This window comes from Plecotus auritus, assembly GCF_963455305.1.
Source record: "Plecotus auritus genome assembly, chromosome: 2".
NCBI lineage: Eukaryota > Metazoa > Chordata > Mammalia > Chiroptera > Vespertilionidae > Plecotus > Plecotus auritus.
The window spans coordinates 230,138,718-230,161,596 of NC_137771.1; the positions used below are offsets into that span (position 1 = coordinate 230,138,718).

Below are 22,879 nucleotides of genomic sequence, written 5' to 3' on the forward strand. Positions count from 1 at the left end.
TGCTTTTGGGGGTGGATTTACACCTTTTTTCCTTGCTTCCCCACCCCATGAAAATAAACCAGTTGCTGTCAGATATCTGGCCCTGGTAACTATTTCAAAGAATTTGTGGAAATAATAAGTCCCATTACTCATATTGAAGTAATTTACCATTATTACATGTTAATTGTTCTTTAATTTTAAAAATTGATCAACAAAATTGAATACCTATAGAGCATTTTTTAAAAAGTGTCCTCAAAGTTGAGCCCTCTGTTGCTGAGCATGTCTGCAGTGTTGATAGGTGTCAAAGAAGTTTAAGACAGTCTCTGCTCTCAAGGAACTGACAGTCTCATTGGAAACAAGACACACGCAGATGAAACAGTGTAAATAATAATACAGTCCAGTAAGTGCCTTAGACAATCTGAGACCGTTAGCGATGAGCACGGGCTGCAGAGGATGGGGGGTTCATAAAGCAGGCGGGATTGTGATGAGTGGGGAACGGGCTACTCATGGTGGGGAGATGGATGAGGAAAGCATGGAGTGCAGTGAGCAAGGCCTAGTGGGAGCAGGAGACCCAGCCTTGGACCTGAGGAGGAGGGGCGTGGTGCCGGGCCACGTGACAAGGGGAGGCATACGGTCTGGTACGAGTACTCCTTTAGGCAGACAAACGTTTTGGTCTTATCTCTGACGGTTGCTCTAATGGTGCTTTTAGGCATGTTCTAGTTCAGACAAACATGCGTTGGTGATTTCGTGGCTGAAAGGAGATATCCTGGGAGAGAAGTTGGTGACCTTGGCAAGTCATCTTTGCGACAAGGACTTGGAACCCACAGTGACGTCGGAAGCTGACTTCTCGGAGAGATGGGCGCTCTTAAGCGTGGTGCTATCCCAGCATGTTGACAATGGTAGGCAGCACTACGGCTTCGTCTTCCAGTAGGATAGTCCTGTCACGTGGGCTTCATGCTCCTAAGTTGGCACATTATTGGTTGAGAATAACACGACATACTTTGTTAAAATACCTTAATTTTGTAAGTGCCCTAACTGTTTGCTAATCTTTGTAGCCTGACTTGGATGACATTTAATACCTTTAGCTTACTACTTCTCAAGGGTTTTGAATTTAGCAAAGTTCTTCGCTCTAATTTTGTAGAGCATTGTTTTTAAATCTAATGTAAAGATGCTTTTTTTAAAAGTGTATTTTTATTGATTTCAGAGATGAAGGGAGAGGGAGAGAATTAGAGACATCCATGATGAGTGAGAATTATTGATTGGCTGCCTCCTGCACGCCCCGCACTGGAGATCGAGCCCACAACCGGGACATGTGCCCTGACCAGGAATCGAACCGTGACCTCCTGGTCGATGCTCAACCACTGAGCCACGCCGGCCGGGCTAGAGCTGCTGTTTTACGTGAGGGCTTTTCTGTGTGAGAACAGATTGACTGGCTGATAGGATTTTACTTTGTCTAATACACTAGCACCTTTTTTTTTTTTTTTTTTTAACATGTAGACTCAAGTGGAAGTTACTCAAAATTATACTGCTAATATTTTCTATTTGTGATTATTTTTCTCTAGATTACTTGATTGGAGAGGTATATGTTGAAAGAATTATTGTTAAACTTCATGAAACCTTATCCAACATAAAGAAATGGTCAGAAGCTGACAATATCGACTCTTCAGTGTCTTTTACCTGCGATGTGGCCTATGACTATTTCAGCTCAGCGACAGGGTGCTTGCTGGTGCCGTCCTCGGAAGACTTACTGCTCACTCTCTTTCAGCTGTGTGCTCAGAGCAGAGCAGACGTCCGCCTGCCAGGTAACAGCCCGCTGCTCACAGGTTCTGCTGGACTCTGGCCCTGACCTTCTCATGTCAGTGCGAGGCTTCGTTAGCTGAGTCGTACTGCGTGACAGTTCAGACTCTTTTGAGGAAAGGACTACAAGTCTTAAACACTTTCAGCTTTGAAACCACGTTAAAGACGTACATAGACAGGATGTCTAAAGGTCTTACGTGACATCAGTTTGCAAGGGGCCATGGTTAGAATGTTAGCCCCTTTACTCAGGAGCTCTGGTAGTTTGCTTAATTTCTTCATGCCTCAGTTTCCACATTTATTAATACCTCTTTCCTTCTCTTAACACACTGCGGACCAGTAGTCTTATTGCCAGCTTTACCCAGTGGCCAGTTAAGTTTCTATTGAACAACTACAAAAAATGTTTTACATAAATGTTAAAGGCACGCTTTAAAATTAAATACCCATTACATTTTGAAGTTATTTATTACATGTTCTTACAAGCAAATACCTTTTGAAAGTATACTTTGTAAAACACTATGTAATATGAAGCAAGAATTCTCGTGATCCGTCCACAATGTTAATAAAATTTCAATCTTGATGTATGTCAAAATGAAATTTAGATTGCCTTTTTTAAGGATTATATCCTGCCTTGTGTTAATTTAGACTTACTTATAAAAGGAATATTAAACAATACTAGTGATAGGAAGCCCTCCTCTCCAGCCCTTCTTCAGTGCTAACCTCTCTACTTGGAAAAGGTACACTGTTTTTCACATCTAAAGACTTTCAGAGCAGAGAAAAGCTAACTTTAAAAATCTTACCATTTTTTACCTTACGTGGTGGCATGAGCCAGCTTTATTATTGCATATTTATGACACATTTTGTTTGACATTGGATAGTAATTTGGTTTTCTTTTTCATTTTTTTATTATTATCTTAAAATAGATTTTTATTGATTTCAGAGAAGAAGGGAGAGGGAGAGAAAGATAGAAACATCAATGATGAGAGAGAATCATGGATCGGCTGCCTCCTGCACGCCCCCCACTGGGGATCGAGGCTGAAACCCAGGCATGTGCCCTGAGCGGGAATGGAACCCAGGACCCTTCAGTCCGCAGGCCAACGCTCTATCCACTGAGCCACACCGGCCAGGGCTGTTTTCTTTTTTAAACGGCACCTTAGAAACCTGAGATCTGCATGCGTTCTTTCAGATGTTTTATAATGATTACCAGTTGCTGTTGACATTTTGATTTTAGACTTCCTTATCTGTAAACTGAAAAATACCTGGCTCTCTGGCGTGAATCTCTTGGTCCACCACCCTGGCCGTCCAGCTCAGCAGAGGGCCTTCTTGCGGGCGTCGGCGCTGTGGCTGAAGAACCAGGCTCAGTCTCCGTTTCTGGACATTACGAGGTGACCATTCCAGCATCCCTTATTACTTGATCACTGACCTTAAATCAGGCTCCATAACTCGTGTGGGTGCCTATGAAAAATGACTTGTTACGTAAGAAATTGATAGGACTCCCAGAGGATTTATCCACATGGATCATTAGCTCACTGAAGGAAGAATGATGGCGTGACAGACCTGCCACTCCTGGCTGCAGCCGGTGGTGGGTGCTGGTGCTGCCCTCTGTCTCACCTGGGTGGGTGTAACCACAGCTCTCCTGGCTGGTCACTGTGATCGTTCTCGCCTGGTTACTGGCTGGTCTGATAGCCACTGTTTTGAGGCATTTGAATTGCAGTGTATTTCACAGCTCTCACCTAAATCCACTTGTAAAAGTGAAAACTGAGCAAATGCATCCGGAGGCCTTTGGGGTGAGGCAGACACTTTTCTGGTCACCGTGCTCTTTGTGGACTAAGGGAGCTGTGTTTCAGAAAGATCGGGTCGGAAATAGGTCAGGTCCCCTTCACGCTGAGGTGGAAGTTCACTCAGTTTAAAATCATAAACATGGGCCTGCGTCCCCAGTGGCCTGTGTGTGTTGGGAGGAGTGGCGTGGAAAGGCCGCCTGCGTGTGCTTGCTCTGTCGTTTTGTTCAGGGACGCTGTTGCCTGCGTGCCATGTGCCATGTGCCACGTGCCAGGGCGTTGAGGTCAGTCACAGCATAACTGCAGCGGCTGAGCTCTCTGCGTTGTTCTCAGTCTCCAGGGACTCTTGTCGGCTGTTGACGATTTGCTGAAGAAGCTCTTGGAGAGTGAAGACTTGGCCCTTCCGGGCGTCTACATTGCGAGTGTGATGCCAGAGCACAGTGAGTGGGAGGAGATGAGACAGTCGCTGCCTAAGCAGGTATGTCTGAGGCTGGAGAGCACTTTTCGTTCTGAGGTTGGATTTCGTGCGAGCGTAAATGTATTCATTTCTGGCGAAGAAAAGCCAGGAAGTGAGATGAGAGCTCACTTGGCTCCGATGCCTCTGAACGCTCTGTGTCCTCTGTGATGTCCGCAGGGTCCGCAGGGACCTGCCTGTGAGCGGCTCCTGCAGCAGAAACAAAAGCCCAGGCTTGGGGGGCTCACACACTGACAGAAACGGATGCAGCCTCGTTTCCAATGTTACTTTGATGGCAGCTGGGTGTTCTGAGAGCTGATTTTGTTCCCTGTCAAAGTTGTACACTTGGTGGCCAACAGAACGTGTAATGATTTTGCATATAATTTGTATTTTTGCAGTGGTTGCGTAGACCTCTTTTAGAAGGACGACTGAGTTTGAATTACGAGTGTTTCAAAGCAGATTTTAAAGAACAAGATACAAAGAAACTTCCTAGCCATTTGTGTACTTCGGCATTATTGAGCAAAATGGTATTAGTTGCACTGAAAAAGGAAATAGTCCTAGAAAACAATGAGCTTGAGAAGATAAGTAAGTATATGTGAGCATAAATACGAATGTTGAAATACTTTTGATTATACTGCGATTTAAATCTTTAAAAATCAAGAATCTTCAGCTCCTAATTAATTCTTTTCGGAATGAGAAAGTTGAGGTCAGTTAAGTGATGAATGTTAAGTTGCAGGTCGGGTGGAAACAGCGAAATCCTGGCTCTCGTCGTGTCAGGTGTTGAGCGGAATTTGGTGTCAGAACACTTTGCAGGCCAGCAGGACGTCAGCATCAGCAGCGACCCTGTGTCCTGTAGCCGAGAGAGCATGCCAGCGAGTCTGGTGGCTCATCGAGGGCCTTGATCTAACGTAATGTGTGGACCACTGTCCCTCGGTCTCCATCGGCTGAATCTTCTTCCTGCAAGTGGGCTCAGATGGTGTGGAGTCGCGGTCCGTGTGACCCGTGCAGGGTGGCGCTGGAAGTGGAGGGCCTTTCCGGTTCCTGTGTCGGCTCGTGGGCAAGCCCTCAGCCGGGAGCTCGCTGGGCGGAGGCTGTGCCTGAGGAGGCGGCGGGGCGCTGGGCCTGGCCCACTCCACGTGCTGGGAAGCAAGGAGATGCACACCCAGGACGTTGCTCAGCGGGACTCTGTCCCACAGCAGACCTGGAAAGGAGAGCATCCTTTTTGTTGTTAGCTGGATCACTAATTCCAAACTGACAGCATCATGTGTTCAATCTCCTCATCAATCCTTTCAGTTAGATGTTACTACTTATCTTTTCTTTCCTAATTTTTAAAAATACATTTTTATTGATTTTAGAAGGGAAGAGAGAGAGAGAAACATCAATGATGAGAGAGAATCCTTGATTAGCTGCCTCCTGCATGCCCCCCACTGGGGGTGTAGCCCACAACCCGGGCCTCGGCCCTGACCAGAAGTAGAACTGTGACCTCCTGGTTCATAGGTCGACACTCAACCCCTGAGCCACGCTGGCCGGGCCGTTTTTCTCATCTTGACTTGCTTAGAATTGCTTAGCTTGCAAAGGGGAGGATGAGATTTAGCCAGGTCTCTAGCCTTCTGACTACAGAATCCACATCATGCGTGGATTTATGAAAGAGAGTTGTGACTATATGTACATTAAAGATCTCTGACATCCAGGTTTTGTGAACGATGCTTGGTCATGTAATTCTCTCAACAGTCCCGTGAGGGAGGTTGGAGTTTCCTAGTTGATAGCTTTGTGGACAGCCCATTGGAAGGCAGCCCCGTCAGTCACCGAGGCCCCGCCCTGGGCTGTGTCCTGCTGTCCCATTCCTAACCATTGGCCGTAACGGAACGTCTCACTTAGGCCTTGGACCCCTCAGTTGTTTATCTGGTAACTGAGGTTCCTGTCACATTCCTAACTGTCCACGGGGACGAAATAAGATTTGGGAGAGGAGTGGTACGTTGTATCAAACACGTGTTCTCAGTGCTCATTATCTCGAAAACCTCAAAGCGGATTTGAGTCAGTTCACAGATCGGAGACTAGTGGACAGAAACCAGTGGTAGGAAGTGGGGCGCGGGGTGACCGGACGGAGGTTGTGGGCATCTGCTGACGTGCGCCCCTTCTCAGCCGCAGAGCTGCTGTACGCGCTGCAGTGGTGTGAGGAGCTGGACGACCCACCCGCCTCCCTCACCGGGTTTTGTGAAATGCTGGGGACAATGGACATTACATACGATAACTTACGTGCACTTGGTAATACGTCTGGCCTTTTGCACCTGCTGTTCAACAGGTAAAAATCGCTATTTCCATTTTTTAAACGACCATTTTACTACTTTATGGCTTGTTTCTATAAAATTAAGCCCTCTTCATACTAATTTTTCAGTCAGGTTGATCTAAATTAATCCGAATTTTTAATGATAAAAACTTATGGACACTAGGTACTCCTTATTTTTCTGGGGAGATGTTTGGACTTTGCTGGTGTTACTAAATGTAAAGACAAGTCAAGGGGCAGGCGATGAAGGAACAGCCTGTGGCGTGTCTTCAGCTTGTCTCCTGTGCCCCGCGCTCCTGCTGCTGGGGACTCGGCCTGTTGCTGCGTGTTCTTGCAGTTGCATCTTCATCTTAGAACCCTGAGCCTCCCGGGATGAGGAGTAGGGTGGGAACAAGTCATCGCAGAGGTCGCAGCAGTCAGGTGTCCAGTGGCTGAAATTGCTGGGCTGACGGGCTGGACACTCGGCACTCGCCTCCGTGTCCCCGGGATGTGTCCTTTCCCAGTGCAGCCTGGCGTCGCCACAGGCCTGCTGTGTGAGGGCGCCCCCCTGTGGGGACACCGGGGGCTGAGGGCTACCCTGTGTTGGGAAGTTCGGTCACGAGCCTCGGCTCCCACCCCTCCAGTCACGGCAGTTGTTTAGTGCAGGAGTCCTGGGTAGTGGACGCCCTCGTAAGGGGCTTTAATTCTGTAACAGAAATCCAGAATTGATTGAACTCTGTAACAGTTTAAAAATCTTACGTGCCCTTTCTAAATAGGTGTTCCCTCCTTTTTCAGATCCATGGAACATGGCACGCTGTGGTCTCTTATTATTGCTAAGTTGATCCTTTCCGGAAGTGTTCCACCTGAGGACGTAAAACAGCTTTACAGGAGGAAAGAAGGGTATGCTTGCTTACTTTTTTCTTTGTAATGTGTTGTGTGACCACCTTGGCTCCCTCCAACTACTGGTCTCTAAGGAATCGGGAAAACAAGGTCTAGGAGATGAAGAAATTAAGTTAAAGGGAATGAGAAAGACAAAACAATTTCGATCGTTTTAGGTTTGGAACACACTTTTTTATAAAAAGCAGTTTTAACTTTATAACACTTTGTGGTGGAATTTCATCCTTGTTTTACACGAGTAGCATTTCATAAACTTGTTCTCTTCCCCCAAAGTCTCTGTTGATGGCATTCCTTTGTCTATCTCCTGCATCCTTTCCCATGACATCATTTGCTCTATGGAAAGTTCCTTACTCTTCTCTGCATAGGGTCATCCTGTGGGAGCTTATTCTAGAAATGCAGTAAGTACGTCCCTAAGACAGAGAACTAAACTGTGGTTGGACGTACGAGAGATGTAGCTCCATCTGCTAGAGAGAGAGGCCGGGCACCTGAGGAAGCCCTGGCTGAGGCTCTCCGAGGGCTTGGAATCGACTGGCTTCCTAAACGTACTCAAGGGTGATGTGTATACGTCCTGGCACAGCAGGATTGTGAACTGAAGGTCAATGTTTTAAATCTTATTTAAAAATTGTTAAACCTTAGTACTTGGAGATAATTATAGGTTTATTATTTTGAGATAATTCAAGATGCACATGAAAATTATAAGAAATAATACAAAGAGATTCCATAGTTCAGTTTCCCCCATTGGCACCATTTTGCGTAACTTTAGTGCAATTTCCCAATAAGAAAATGGCATTGATGCGATCTGTCGACCCGGCTGCATGTGGTCATCTGCTTCCATGTGTTCTGTGTAGATCACATGTGTGACCACCAGCCACCAAAGTCTCAAGAGGAGACACAGGACAGTTTGGATCATAAGGGTCCCTTGTGTTACCTTTGATAGCCACAGCCCCTCCCATTTCCTCATCCCTCAACCAGTCCTCTGTCCTCCCTCCCTAATTACATCACTTAGGATTGTGATGTAAGTGAATGCAGTTTATGATCTTTTGATACTGGCTATTTTATTCAGCATAATTTAGTTTTTTTCTGCTTATAAAAGTGTAGGGAATTAACTAACAAACTATTAGAACTAATTAGTACTGACATGTATTCTTAAGTGTATAGTTTGGTCGCATTGCATATACCCTGTATTCACACTCCAGAGTTAAAATTTTTTAAAAAAAACAAACTTCTGCCATAACCGGTTTGGCTCAGTGGATAGAGCGTCGGCCTGCAGACTCAAGGGTCCCAGGTTCGATTCCGGTCAAGGGCATGTATCTTGGTTGCGGGCACATCACCAGTAGGGGGTGTGCAGGAGGCAGCTGATTGATGTTTCTCTCTCATTGATGTTTCTGGCTCTCTCTCTCCCTCTCCCTTCCTCTCTGTAAAAAATCAATAAAATCTATTTTTAAAACAAACTTCTGTATGACAAAAATACAGCAAAGTTAAAGGCCAAGTGACAAAATGGGAGAAAACATTTGCAAATTAATAAAGAATTAATGTCCATAATATATAATAGTTTCTATTCATTAGTAAAACAATCCAAATTGAAAAATATGTCAAGGACTTGAGCAGGTAATTCACAGATAGAACAGTCGAAGGTAATTCACAAGTAAATTAAAATGTAAAGTAAAAGGATTTGCCTTATTAGCAATGATGGCAGTACAGAGTAAGAGAAGCCTATTTTACCTGCCATGTTGCCAGGAATGTAAAAGGTTCATTGAGAGCATAGCAAGACACTCATGTGTACATTTCTGGTGAAAGCACAATGGAGTACGTGTGTGTGTGTGTGTGTGTTGGAAAGCAATTTGAAATGACCAGAGGGCAATACATTCTGATCATTTGATCTAATCCCATTTCCAGGAATCTCGCCAGAACGGGTGTTTGCATGTGTGCTCAGAACATCCACTATTTAAATAAGAGCAAAAGTGTGGGGAGTGAACCCTCAGTGTCCACTGACAGAGACATAGTGAGATTGTGACACATGCATAGCATGGGATGTTTTTGTGTCTAATTTTTGAAGTTATGTTGTTTTAAAATAGAACTCTTTGTACCTCTGTGTTCAGACAGATAACAGCTTATATACTTTGTGTTCAAGTATGAAAGTGGCAAATAAGGAAATAGTATGTTCCGTGTGACCTCGTTATGTAAGTGAGCGCAGCTCTGCACACATGTGTGAATATCAGTTCCCTGTGTGGATGGCCTCGGGGGCTCTCTCAGAGAGTTACCCACGCACTGTGTGTGCAGTTCAGAGCAGCCACACATCCGGGGGACGGGACATGCTCGTTCTAAAAATTAGGAACACGTTAAAGGAGGAAGAAGCAGCACATCACAGCTGTGTGCGTTCTCGTCATCCAGAATCAGTGATTGCCAGTCTCTCTTGGAGTTTCCTTCTCTTAATGCAGTTACTTTATACAGGGGCATAACTAGTTACTTTATACAGGGGCATGACTAGTTACTTTATATGGGGGCATTACTAGTTACTTTATACAGGGGAATGACTAGTTACTTTATACAGGGGCATGACTAGTTACTTTATACAGGGGCATGACTAGTTACTTTATACGGGGGCATGACTAGTTACTTTATACAGGGGCATGACTAGTTACTTTATACAGGGGAATGACTAGTTACTTTATACGGGGGAATGACTAGTTACTTTATACAGGGGCATGACTAGTTACTTTATACGGGGGAATTACTAGTTACTTTATATGGGGGCATGACTAGTTACTTTATACGGGGGAATGACTAGTTAATTTATACGGGGGCATTACTAGTTACTTTATACAGGGGCATGACTAGTTACTTTATACGGGGGAATTACTAGTTACTTTATACAGGGGAATGATTAGTTACTTTATACAGGGGAATGATTAGTTACTTTATACAGGGGAACTACTAGTTACTTTATACAGGTGAATGACTAGTTACTTTATACAGGGGAATGACTAGTTACTTTATACAGGTGAATGACTAGTTACTTTATACAGGGGAATGACTAGTTACTTTATACAGGGGAATGACTAGTTACTTTATACGGGGGAATTACTAGTTACTTTATACAGGGGAATGATTAGTTACTTTATACAGGGGAATGATTAGTTACTTTATACAGGGGAACTACTAGTTACTTTATACAGGGGAACGACTAGTTACTTTATACAGGTGAATGACTAGTTACTTTATACAGGGGAATGACTAGCGCGTTGGAAGAGTCTGAGTAAGGCATTTCTGAAACAACTCATACTTACGGCAAATATAATTCACACCTTTTCTGTACACAGGTTTTTCCCCCTAACGGAAGGCAAGATGCACACCATCCAAAGCCTCTGTCCGTTTCTGCCCGAGGACGACAAGAAAGAATTCATTGCTCAGTGTGTGCCTGCCCTTCTGGCCTGGGCCAGGGAAGACCTTTGCAGTACGAATGGTCAGTTTCCTGAGAGTGAATATCCTGTTATTTAGTTATTGCTTGAGTTGAAGCAAGTGTCTCTCAATGTCTGAAGCCACGTCTAGCAGAGACACACTCTGGCTGGTTGACGCCTAGTTTACGCTTCTGCTACAGACAAGTTGATGGGCAGTAGGAGTGGTGTCCGTGGGGGGGTGTCGGTCACAGTGTGCGGGACGGAAGTGCTGCCGTCTTCAGGGAAGACCCTCTGGTTGTCCGAGCTCTGTACGCTGCGCCTTGTCTCCCTCGTCAGCCGGGGCGGGAGCACAGAAAGGCAAAGAGGGAACAGCCTTCGTTGTAGTTTATTTTTTGTTGTTTTGTTTATTTTTTCATTTCTTTTTCTTTTTTTTGTAGTTTATTTTTTTAAAAGTTCTTTTTTTAAAAATACATATTTATTGATTTCAGAGAGGAAGGGAGGGAGAGAGAGAGGGAAACATCAGTGATGAGAGAATCATTGATTGGCTGCCTCCTGCACCAGGGATGGAGCCCGCAACCTGGGCATGTGACCTAACTGGGAATTGAACCACAATCTCCTGGTTCATAGGTGAAGGCTCAACCACTGAGCCACACTGGCTGGGCAGCTCTTAAAAGTCCTGATGAATCTATAAAAGGAGACTTTTTATTTTATTTCACTATATTTTAATTTTTTTTTTTTTTTTTTTTTTTTTTTTTTTTTTTTTCAGAGAGGAAGGGAGAAGGAGAGAGAGATAGAAGCATCAATGGTGAGAGAGAATCATGGATCGGCTGCCTCCTGCACGCCCCCCACTGGGGATTGAACCTGCAACGCAGGCATGTGCCTTTGGCCGGAATCGAACCTGGGACCCTTCAGTCCACAGGCTGACGCGCCATCCACTGAGCCAAGCTGGCTAGGGCTAAAAGGAGACTTTTTAAATGGTTTTTGGGAAATAGAGAAAGGTTTTAAACTTCTTTGGACACTTTGCCATCTGTTATTAACTTCATAAACCCTGTTGAACACTGGCTGTGTGTTGAGAAGATAGACATAAATTCCATCATGTGATAACCGACATAGTCCATGTGTGGAAGTGGCAGAAAAGGGGTTTTCGCCCTGAGTGTCAGTGACGATTTCACAGAGAGATAGTCACCGAGTGCTGAAGCTTGTCTCTGTGGCCATGTTTGGGAAGGGCTCTCCGGAACACAGAACGGGACGAGTGCTGGGCGTTGAGTTCAGCTGGCGTCGCAGGTGGAAGGTTGGGCTGCACAGGAAGGTGGGCTCCGTGCAGGGGAGGGAGCAGGTCCTGAGCCTGGTGTGTAGGTGGAGCTTGGACTTGAAGCTGCAGGAGCTGTTGGCCCACATCTGGGAGGAGAGAGCACATTCCCTTAGGAAGCATGTTGACCGCGGTGGGAAGGCGGGCGAGAGAGGGGGGACTGGGGGAGAGACGAGATGGGACGTTACTAGGATAGTCTTAATGAGAGAGAAGCAGAGCTGCAGTCAGGGCAGAGGTGGAGGAGGATGTGGACGTGAAGGAGATTCAGACTCAGAATTGAAGGGCTCCCTGTGGGGGAGGCGGGAGCACCAGTAGCCCTGAGGGAAACCCCATAGGACGCCCGAGGGTTAGGACGGGGCGGATCGTACGGGAGCCGGTGCTACGTTCTGAGCCTGTGAGATGACGGTGCCTGTGGAATGGGGGTCATGGAGATTTCAGGGAGCAGCAGGCTGCCGACTGGGTGGAGATGCTGCTGTGGGCGTCCATGCCGGGCAGGTGGCCTCAGAGCCATCAGGGAGGGAGCCTGTTCAGACACGGGATCAGGGGAGCACAGCACAGAATAAAGGGGTGTGGGTGGAGGGACTTGAGACTAAGGACTAAAGATAAAGAGAAGCAACGAGGACTTGTAGGTGGTATCCGTCACCTGTGTTAGGGCCACAGCAGGTCAGATAAAGCTAGGGACTGAAGGGTCCGCTGGCATTGGCGTTGTTGGAGGACCTTGTGCTGAGAAGGTGGGGCGGACGGTCTGTTCTAGGTGTTAGGTGAAAGGGTGGTAGCAAGACAGTGGGAGCTGGAGAGGAACACAAGGTCACAGGGAGGAGAAGGGGTAGAAAGTTGAGACGAAATCATTGGTGGAAATTCCCACTGAGCAGGTGAGGAAAGGCGAGAGGGTGCGACCTCAACACGAGTCAGAAGATGGGAGCCTTGGCGGCGCCGTGTGGGGCGCGTGTGGAGGGGAACCTCCTGTGTGCCTACCGTCAGGCTCAGGCCTCTCCGGGCCGGGTCACGTAACGAGTGGAAGCTACATTGTAGACTTCCCGAGGGGCAGTGAGCGTCTGAAATAGCAGGAGAGGGGCCTGTCAACAAACACGAGAGGAGTCGCCCGCCTGGCACCTGGAGCGGCTGATGCAGAGGACGTGGTGGCTTGGCCTTCCCTGCTGTGTGCACGTAGGGCTCACGGGTGGGTGGGATTTGCATTCTGGAGGGGAAGCAGGTGACCCAGCCCCGTAGAGGAGAGGAGCTCCTAATGGGAGCAGGTGATTTCTCCACACGGGCTGTACCGAGGAGGGGCAGGGACTGCGGCGCTGTCCCAGACAGAAGGCACGCGGCCTGCAGAGGCCCGACGGGGGACAGCGGAGGAGGACACACGTGTTGATGTATTTTTTAAATATATTTTATTGATTTTTTACAGAGAGGAAGGGAGAGAGTTAGAAACATCGATCAGCTGCCTCCTGCACACCCCCCACTGGGGATGTGCCCGCAACCAAGGTACATGCCCTTGACCGGAATCGAACCTGGGACCCTTGAGTCCGCAGGCCGACGCTCTGTCCACTGAGCCACACCGGTTAGGGCGATGTGTTGATATTTGACAACCAGTTTTGTTCTTTTAGCCAAACTGATGAGACAGAATTAGCTGACAAAGACTTTTAGTTCTTAGAAGATCAGTTATTTCTGGTTATACAGAAGCAGGTTTTCAGTTGTGAGTATGCTAAACAGAGTTTATTCTTGAGTTATTTTATTCATTGTTATTTTCCACACGAACAACTGTAAACCTACTTTTGTTCACCCTGTACCTCGAGTCTCTTCTGTTTTGCCAGGAAGATTAAAAAAAAAAAAAGCTCTGCCTGTGGAGGAAGAGGAGATGCATTCACAGTTGGCCCTGGGAATGCATGGGTGGAGCGGTGGTCCTCGTCTCTTTTCAGTAAGGGTGCGACCTGTGGTGGGACCTGCGGGGCAGAGGCCGGCAGGGCGTGTTCCCAGCGGATTTCTACAGGGGACCTGAGCACCCGAGGAATTAGGGCCTGAGGGGGGGGGGGGGGCGGGGTCCTGGAACCAATTCTTCACGGTACAGGGGCGGAGGAAGTTTGGGGGGAGTCGAAAGTTTCATGCAGATTTTCATGTCGCCTCTAACACCCCCTCTGTCCAAGAAAGTTCTGGTCTAGCTCAAAGCAGTCTTTATTATAGTAGCAATATAACTTACATTTTGTTGATATTCATTTTGAATTTCCCTTTAGGAGGTTTTGGACATCTTGCCATTGTAAATTCTTGTCTGCAAACCAGAAGCATAGACGATGGAGAGCTATTGCATGGTATACTGAACATCCTAATGTGCTGGAAGAAAGACCATGAAGATATCTTTCTTTTCAGTTGGTGGGTGGTTCTTTATACAGTCTTCCTCCGTATATACAATCTGGACCCAGAATGTGTATTTTATAGTCACAACTCTGCAGAGTAATAGGGCGACTCTGCAGAGTAGTAGGACGGTGGACATTTCAGTCCCTCGTTGACAGGGTGTGAGGTTAAAGGGAATGTGGTCTGTGGAATGGTTTAATGCTTTCTGTCTGCTCTGCTTTGTCCTCGTCACAGCGACCTGTCGGGAGTGAGCCCAGAGGTCCTGGGCGTGAACGTGGAGATCGTGCGGTTCCTCTCCCTCTTTCTGAGGTGCTGCTCCCCTCCGCTGGCCGAGAGGGAGTGGGACTTCATCATGTGCTCCATGCTGGCCTGGCTGGAGGTAAGCGCCCCTGGTGTCTCCTGTCCTCTGCCGGGTCATCTACAGACCGAACTGCCGCCAGTCGTGTTGTTTACGTAATGGTGGTGACTAGCTCCTTTGGGGACGGACTGCTCGCCGCCTCCCATTTCACGGGACAGTACAAGGACAGGTTCATGATCATTCCGTGACCATCTCCCAGCCGCTGTTGAGCTGGTCTCCTCGTTCACTCATTTTAATGTATCTGCTGCACAGGCTTTCTGGTTTTATCTCTCCATGACAAGATTTTGGACTTTTGGTTCTAATTAAGTTATTCTTCAAACATACTGTCAGTATTGCCAGAGTAACTGATGCCTCAGAGGTCACTGACCCAGGGGGGTCGGCGTCTTCCTGAGACCCGGAGCGGCCGGGTGCGCCATCATCATGGGCGCCAGCGTGCAGGGGGTCAGGGTGGACCTGGTCGGAGTCTCTGCCTCGCCCGCTGTTGGCCGTGTGCTGTGGCCTGGGGCTTTAAACGTGACCTCGTTGAGCCTCGGTGTCCTTATTGTAACATAATTTAATAATGCTCAGTTAGCAGGGCTCCTGAGAAGATTATAAATGTGTCTTTAATGTATTCCACTTGCTAAATGGTCATTGATGCCATTTTGTTTTGCAGTTTTAGAAATGAACATTTCGGAATAAACGGGTTGATGTAATTTCTAGTATTTAATTTTGAAAACGTTGTTTGGATATAAACTCTGGAAGGTCCCCTGGGAGCTGAAAGGGGCTTCGCTGTGTGGCCTTGCTGGGGTGTTCTGGGAGAGGTCCGCTGACCGACTCATTCTGTTTCCCAGACGACGCGTGAGAACTACGCCCTGCGCTCGGTGCCCCTGGTGCAGCTGCTGGCCTGCGTCAGCTGTGCTCTGGCCTGTGAGCTCAGTGCTTTCTTCGACTCCACAGCCCTGGACCCTGCCGGCCAGCTTCCTGCAAACCTAATCAGTGAATGGAAAGAGTTTTTTTCCCAAGGCATCCACAGTTTGCTTTTACCTCTCCTGGTGACGGTTACAGGCAAGTAAAAAGGGGCGTAATCATGAGATTCATTAAAAACAACTTGTCAGAAAATTCCAAATAGCATCTGTGGGTTTTTAAGTCAAGCAGTCCAGCAGAAGAGAAGACCAGAGCCAGAGGATCGAGGCATCTCCGAGCGACATGTGCTCAGTCATGATGAGAATGTGAAAATGGCATCGAAGGCCATTGCAGATTAAAGTGGGAGTAACCAGATAACACTGATAGATTTACAACTCAAACCTGCCTTTTTTAAGAATGACAATAGAAGTCATCGAACAGTTGAGATTATTTAATGTTCTTTGTATTCAGTTCATAGTTCTAGAGTTATCGTTGGTTTAATGTTAAGTTTTAATATAGTTTTCTTAATTGATTTTAAAGAGAGAGAGAGAAACATTGATGAGAGAGAAATCCTGATCGGCTGCCTCCTACACGAATCTCCTGGGGACCGAACCCACAACTGGGCATGTGCCTTGCCTGGGAATCTACCCAGTGACCTCCTGGTGCCTGGGACAACGCCCAGCCCCTGAGCCACACCGGCCAGGGCTCTTGTTTTCCAGGTGCATTTTCTTCAATGACATTGATCATCTGAGAATCAGTCAGGCTGTACTTGCCATTTTGTTTTGGGCTATGCATGTGCGTGTTTTTCTTTTTGTCATCAGGAGAAAGCAGAGATACGTCTGAAACATCCTTTCAGAATGCAGTGCTAAAGCCCATGTGTGAAACATTAACATATATCCCGAAGGATCAGCTTTTGAGTCACAAGCTCCCTGCAAGATTGATTGCTGGCCAGAAAACGAACTTGCCCGAACATCTCCAGACTCTGCTGAACACACTGGCCCCGTTACTCCTCTTCAGAGCTCGGCCCGTGCAGATTGCTGTCTATCAGATGCTGTACAAGTAAGAGTCTGAATGGATGTCATGGCGCTCTAAAATAATAGACTATATATTCATTTTTAATGCTTTTAAAGTCATTTAAAGTCAAAAACCAACAACAGAAAAATGAAGTAAACTTGACCATGCATTTGTTAAGGGATGCTGGTTTTTGATCTTTCACTGTGTTCTCCTTACACAGTTTACCTTTAGATAATCCTGGCCGTGGGTAGTTATTTCAGGAAACATTTGAAAAATATATTCATTACAAAATAAGTATTGGTCTTTCCGCTCTTAAACAGGATTTTTAACAATAACCAATTAACAATAAAATAATTTAAAGGAATGTTCTGATTTGCAGGTTGATGCCAGAATTGCCCCAATATGATCAGGATAATCTAAAGTCATACGGAGACGAAGAGGAAGAACCAGCCCTGTAAGGTTTTAATGACGTGTTTATTGCAGGGTCATAACCGATCTCCCTCAGAGTGACTTCGCAGTGTAGAGCGTATATTCATTCAGCAGGTGTTCTCAGCCATCTGTGAGATGGAAATGAAATCTGGAGTTCACCCAAAAAGATTGTTTCTCATCTTAATTGCTCCTTAATCATATTTTAGTTTGCTACTGTTTAGTAAAATTTCTTAGGCCACATGGTAGCTTTTGTGGCCAAACATCACTTGAGCGCCCATTTAGTGCAAAGTATTGATTAAATGCTGAGGGGCGGATACAGTGTTGAGTAAATGTTATATATATATATATATATATATATATATATATATATATATATATATATATATATATTTTTATCTCAGAGAGGAGAGGAGAGGGAGATAGAAACATCAATGATGAGAGAGAATCATGGAGCGGCTGCCTCCTGCACACCCCCTTCTGGGGATCGAGCCCGCAACCCGGGCATGTGCCCTTGACTGGAATCAAACCCGGGACCCTTCAGTCCGCAGGCCAACACTCTATCCGCTGAGCCTGGAGTAGAGAAAGGCCAGTGTGGGAGGTGGTGGTGGTGGAGGAAAACATGCAGAAGCTGGAAGACCCGTGGGGGTGGGCAGGGGAGGGAGCCACGGAGGACACAGGTGGAGGACAGGGTCCCAGGGCCTCCCAGGTTCCCCTGCAGAGAGCCTCCCAGGTGCCCTGGAAGTTGAGAGAGGAGCACAGGGGGCCTTGTTGCCGTGACTGTTAAACTTCCCGAGCCTGTGTCTCGGTGCCCACTGCGGGGGGACGGGCCTGGCAGGACTTGGTAGCCTTGTTCTTCCCGTCGCTGAGGGGCTGGAGGCATTTCAGCTTGGCCAAGGGTGTGCTTTTTCCATCTATAAAACAGAAGGTTGAAATAGGTGATTACTAAGTGGTAACTTCGAGAGTCCATATTTTTATAGCAGTAACATTTTTAAAATACGTACTTTAAAAGTTTACATATTTAAAAACATTTTACATGTAATATATATCATATTTACATCTTTATGAATATGAAATTATAATGTACAATACATATATTTTCATGTATAAATTATGTATATTTTATGTCTTTCATTTTCTATAATTGCCGTTATGTGAGATCCGGAGTTCTAGGTGAATCTATAAAAGGAGATTTAAAATGGTTTTGGGGCTAGAGAAAGGCTTTCCGGAAGCGTTTGCAGTGTAAGCATGCTGACGGTCGCTGAGAGTGCATTGTGAGGGGGTTTCCTCCCCCAGGTCCCCGCCGGCAGCACTCATGTCCCTTCTCCACACGCTCGAGGACCTGGTGGAAGGCATCCTCGGCGGTGTCCCTGTGGGGCAGATTGCGGCGATCCCGCCGCTGAGCGAGGACTTCTGCTCGGTGCTGGGGTACCTCCTCACCTGGAAGCTGATACTCACTTTCTTCAAAGCCTCTTCCTCTCAGGTCAGTACCCGTGGGGCAGCTCGGACAAGTCTGTCCTCAGCCAACCGCCTTATTTAAAACCATTGTTCAGAGGAAGACGTGTGCACACGACCCACGTTATCCCAGCTGTTCTCTCTAAGTGGGAACATGTCCTATAGCAGGAATTTTGCCCAAGTTATTCTGCAGCCCCACGTCTACTTGGAAAATGTACTCTAGTTTATTTATTTATTTTTAACATCTCTTAGGCAGATACCGACTTGGAGAATTCCTGTGGGCTGCAAGTCAGTCTAGCGGAGGATGGCTTCCTGGGCAAGTCCTCCTAGAAGACTTGGTTTACCTCCTCAGAGAGAACGTGTAGGCACTCCTTGCCGATGCGCGTTTTCAGAACGCTCCCATTATGGGTCTGCTGTTGCGCACGACCCGCATCTTGGTGCAGTAGGTCACGAGTTGCCTTTGTATCTCGGGAATCGGGTTACAGGGCAGCACTGACCTCGGTGTCAGAATCACTCCCTCCCCGTGGCCTGAGCCTCCCGTGGCCTGAGCCTCCCTCCCCGGGGCCTGAGCCTCCCGTGGCCTGAGCCTCCCTGTGGCCTGAGTCTCCCCGGGGCCTGAGCCTCCCGTGGCCTGAGCCTCCCGTGGCCTGAGCCTCCCTCCCCGGGGCCTGAGCCTCCTCATGGCCGGAGCCTCCCGTGGCCGGAGCCTCCCGTGGCCTGAGCCTCCCCGTGGCCTGAGCCTCCTCATGGCCGGAGCCTCCCGGGGCCTGAGCCTCCCCGTGGCCGGAGCCTCCCGTGGCCTGAGCCTCCCTCCCCGGGGCCTGAGCCTCCCGTGGCCTGAGCCTCCCTCCCCGGGGCCTGAGCCTCCCGTGGCCTGAGCCTCCCTGTGGCCGGAGCCTCCCGTGGCCTGAGCCTCCCGTGTTTTTTGCTGGTGACAAACCTCAAGAGCTCATCGTTGGGCCTTTACATTTGTTTCTTAAATGTCACTCATCTCAGAAACGGCCCTAAATGGAGGCCTGTGTGTAGGGATTTTGGTCTTGTCGTCATATATTCAGAAATTTGGAAAATGGCCGCGCACCATCTTTTTCATTAAACCAGAGTGTGGGAGGGGTACAGAGACTTGCCCAGCAGCTTTGCTAAGCCTGGGACTGAACTGATCTGTGGGCAGATAAACCACTGTAATCCACCAAACAACACAACTAGGTGAACCCTGCAACAGAATTTAAAACCCACAAAAGCCTTAATCAGCCCTAAATCTGGGTTATTTTTACCTTTTTCTCAAAAAACGACTAGTGAATCAGATTGAACTGTAACCAAAGCTGTGTGAGTGTGTGTGTGTGAGATTGTGTGTATATGTGTGTCAGATTGTGTGTGTGAATGTGTGTGAGATTTTTGTGTGTGTGTGTATGTGTGTGTGAGATTGTGTGTGTGAGATTGTGTGAGTGTGTGTGAGATTGAGTGTATGAGATTGTGTGTGTGAGTGTGTATGTGTGAGATTGTGTATGATTGTGTGTGCGTATGTGTGTGAGATTGTGTATGTGTGAGTGTGTGTGTGAGTGTATGTGTGAGTGTGAGTGTATGTGTGTGTGAGTGTATGTGTGTGTGTGTGAGATTGTGTGTTTGTGAGATTGTGTATGTATGTGTGTGTGATTGTGAGTGTGTATGTATGTGTGTGAGATTGTGTATGAGTGTGTGTGTGTGTGTGTGTGTGTGTGTGTGTGTGTGTGAGAAATTGTGGGTGTGCGGTTGCAAAAAAAACCCTCACTCATTTGTCATCAGTTCCCATTTCCTCTCAAACCCTTCAGCCCCTGGCAGCCACTCACCTGTGTTCCGTGTCTGGATTTGCCAATTATGGACATTTTACATACAGGGTGTCCCAAAGGCTGTGTTACACACTCAGCAGCTGGTAGCTCAGTTGATGATCTTCCTTTTCAGATTTAACCCGTTGGAAATAACAGTTACTCACAGTGTGTGTACATTTTGGGGGACAGCCTCTATGGGGCCTCTTGCGTCTGCCTCTTCCCTGGGCTCGAGTCTCAGGAGCCATCGGTAGCAGCAGGTGTCAGGGCTGGAGGCCTTTCTGCGGCTGAGTCTCTTCGGCTGAGGAACCCACCACATCGTGTTTACACACCACATGCGAGCGTAGCACACACACCTGCTGGTGAATTCAGGTGGTTCCACCTTGGGGCTGTTGTGACTAGCGCGCTGTGAGCGTCCATATGGACATGGTGTGGATATGTTTTTATTTCTGGTGTTGTTGACCTAGGACTGGGCTTGTTAGGTAAGATGTATGTGGTTCTAAAAGTCCATTGATATGTATGATTAATATTTTAAAATTTCCTTTCTGCCCTGGCCAGTTTTGCTCAGTGGATAGAGCGTCGGCCTGTGAACTGAAAGGTCCCAGGTTCGATTCCGGTCAAAGGCACATGCCGGGTTGTGGGCTCAATCCCCAGTGGGGGACTTGCAGGAGGCAGCCGATCCACCATGATTCTCTCTCATCATGGATGTTTCTATCTCTCGCCCTCTTCCTTCCTCTCTGAAATCAATAAAAATATAGTTTTAAAAAACAACACAAATGTATTATTACACCTCCATGTAGTAAAAAGTATATTTGTACAAAGTTTAAAAAAATTTCCTTTCTACTTTGTATTTTGAAAAATTTTAAAGTTAGAAGTAGAAAGAATAATTCATGCCCTTTTCCAACACGTGTCGCTACACTTTCACACTTGCTCTGTATTCACTTTCTTCCTGATGATCTACTTGAAAGTCAGTTGTAGACATCATGATGCTTTACCAAAAGTATTTCAACATGTATCTCCTGCCCTGGCTGGTTTGGCTCAGTGGATAGAGCATCGGCCTGCGGACTGGAGGGTCCCAGGTTCGATTCCCAGTCAAGGGCACATGCCCAGGTTGTGGCTTTGATCCCCAGAAGGGGGTTTGCAGGAGACAGCCAATCAATGCTTCTCTCTTATCGTTGATGTTTCTCTCTGTCTCTCTTCCTTCCTCTCTGAAATCAATAAAAATATATTTAAAAATAAGTAAGTAAATAAACATGTATCTCCTAAGAACAAGGACATGTTCATACCTAAGTGCAATGTAGCTATTACACTCAAATGAATTTCATGCAGTGATACTGTCTAATTTGTACCCACATTTCTCAGTAAATGTCCTTTGTAGCTGAATCTCCTTCTCTGTCGGGATTCAATCAAGGATCTTGTTTGTGTTGGTTTGTCCTGTTTCTTTACCCGGTAACCCCCCGCCCCCTTTCTTCTCTGGGCGCTCACAGGTCAGTTATGTGTAGACTCTTCGGCTCTGACTTCCCTGGTGGTTAGATGCCGGTGGGTTTTCAGCAGGAGGACTCCGGCCCAGGGTGATGTGTCTCACCGTGTCCCCGAGAGGCTCAGCATGGCCGGGCCTCCTGTCGGTGACACTGAGTGTGGTACTTGGTCAAAGCAGTGCCCCCAGAATGCTTCATGGTAAAGGCACTTGGATCAACGTATTTTAAGAATCGGTTTGAAACCCTGTGGCTTGATCCCCGCGTTTGAGCCCTCGGCATCTGTGCTGGGAGGAGCTGTGCGGGTGCATGAGGAAGTCATGTTAACGCCATGTGAGCCGTGACAGTGCTGCGACCTTGAGGGACAAGGAGTTCTCAGATGGATTCACAGGAGCCCGCAGTGCCCCGGGGGCCAGGCTCTCCTGTGTCACAGAAGAACCCAGCACCCCTGGTTTTACGGAAGCTCCCGGCCCTAAAGCGACAGGCAGACTGCGGGCGGTGCTGTCCTGTGGGGACGCTGCAGGGTCTTGGTGGGGCCGGTCCGCCAGGAAATGGAATTGGTTCTAAGCAAGGTTTCCAGTGACGAGGGCCTGTGGTGTGGCAGGAATGTGTGGAAGGCGTGGGGAGTGGCGAGTAGATTTCCACGCTCAGGGACTCCGAGTGCAGGTGAGCCTCCCGGGAGACTGTTGGGGGGAGACCTTAGAGCACGCGTCGCATGACGAGGGAGCGACAGCGGCTGCGGGTCGATGAGGAAAGGAGGCAGGGCCGTCACATGGCCCATCGGGAAGGAAGGGTGTGGCATCTATTCCGCGGGACTCCTCTGTGTGATTCTGAGTCCTCAGGTGAATGGCTTTTAAAAGTCGTATTGTTGACAGTATTACACGTGTCCCCTAACGATTTTCTTACTGTTCTTGTGCAATGTATTTTACTTCCATTTGTTCTTACCGACTGATCTTGGCTAACCTGGGTTTACTAACACATTTTTGCTTTCCACCAGCTTCGGGCTCTGTATTCCATGCACCTCCGGAAAACAAGGAGTTTAAACAAACTGCTCTGTCACCTGTTCAGGCTCATGCCCGAAAACCCGGCCTGCACCGAGGCAGCCGCTGAGCTCTCGAGCAAGGAGCCCAAGACCTTCTTCACGGAGGAGGTCCAGCTGAGTATCAGAGGTCAGTGATGGTGTGTGTGCCTATGCCTGTGTGTGTGTTGTGTGTGTGCGCGTGCATGTGTGTGTGTGTGTTATGTG

The 22,879-nt window shown here is 47.4% G+C and overlaps 1 protein-coding gene across 1 annotated transcript in view; it reads left to right on the forward strand.

Moving 5' to 3' along the window:
- Positions 1-22,879, forward strand: part of LTN1 (listerin E3 ubiquitin protein ligase 1) — a 52,789-nt gene that overhangs the window by 22,838 nt on the left and 7,072 nt on the right. Inside the window, exons 12-26 of the mRNA XM_080657685.1 lie at positions 689-878; positions 1,542-1,781; positions 3,005-3,158; positions 3,885-4,029; positions 4,404-4,590; positions 6,148-6,307; positions 7,064-7,168; positions 10,486-10,628; positions 14,107-14,242; positions 14,459-14,603; positions 15,413-15,626; positions 16,286-16,523; positions 16,858-16,932; positions 18,201-18,387; positions 22,631-22,802. Coding sequence (XP_080513811.1) covers positions 689-878; positions 1,542-1,781; positions 3,005-3,158; positions 3,885-4,029; positions 4,404-4,590; positions 6,148-6,307; positions 7,064-7,168; positions 10,486-10,628; positions 14,107-14,242; positions 14,459-14,603; positions 15,413-15,626; positions 16,286-16,523; positions 16,858-16,932; positions 18,201-18,387; positions 22,631-22,802 — 2,491 coding nt within the window. The remainder of the gene's footprint in view (positions 1-688; positions 879-1,541; positions 1,782-3,004; positions 3,159-3,884; positions 4,030-4,403; positions 4,591-6,147; positions 6,308-7,063; positions 7,169-10,485; positions 10,629-14,106; positions 14,243-14,458; positions 14,604-15,412; positions 15,627-16,285; positions 16,524-16,857; positions 16,933-18,200; positions 18,388-22,630; positions 22,803-22,879) is intronic.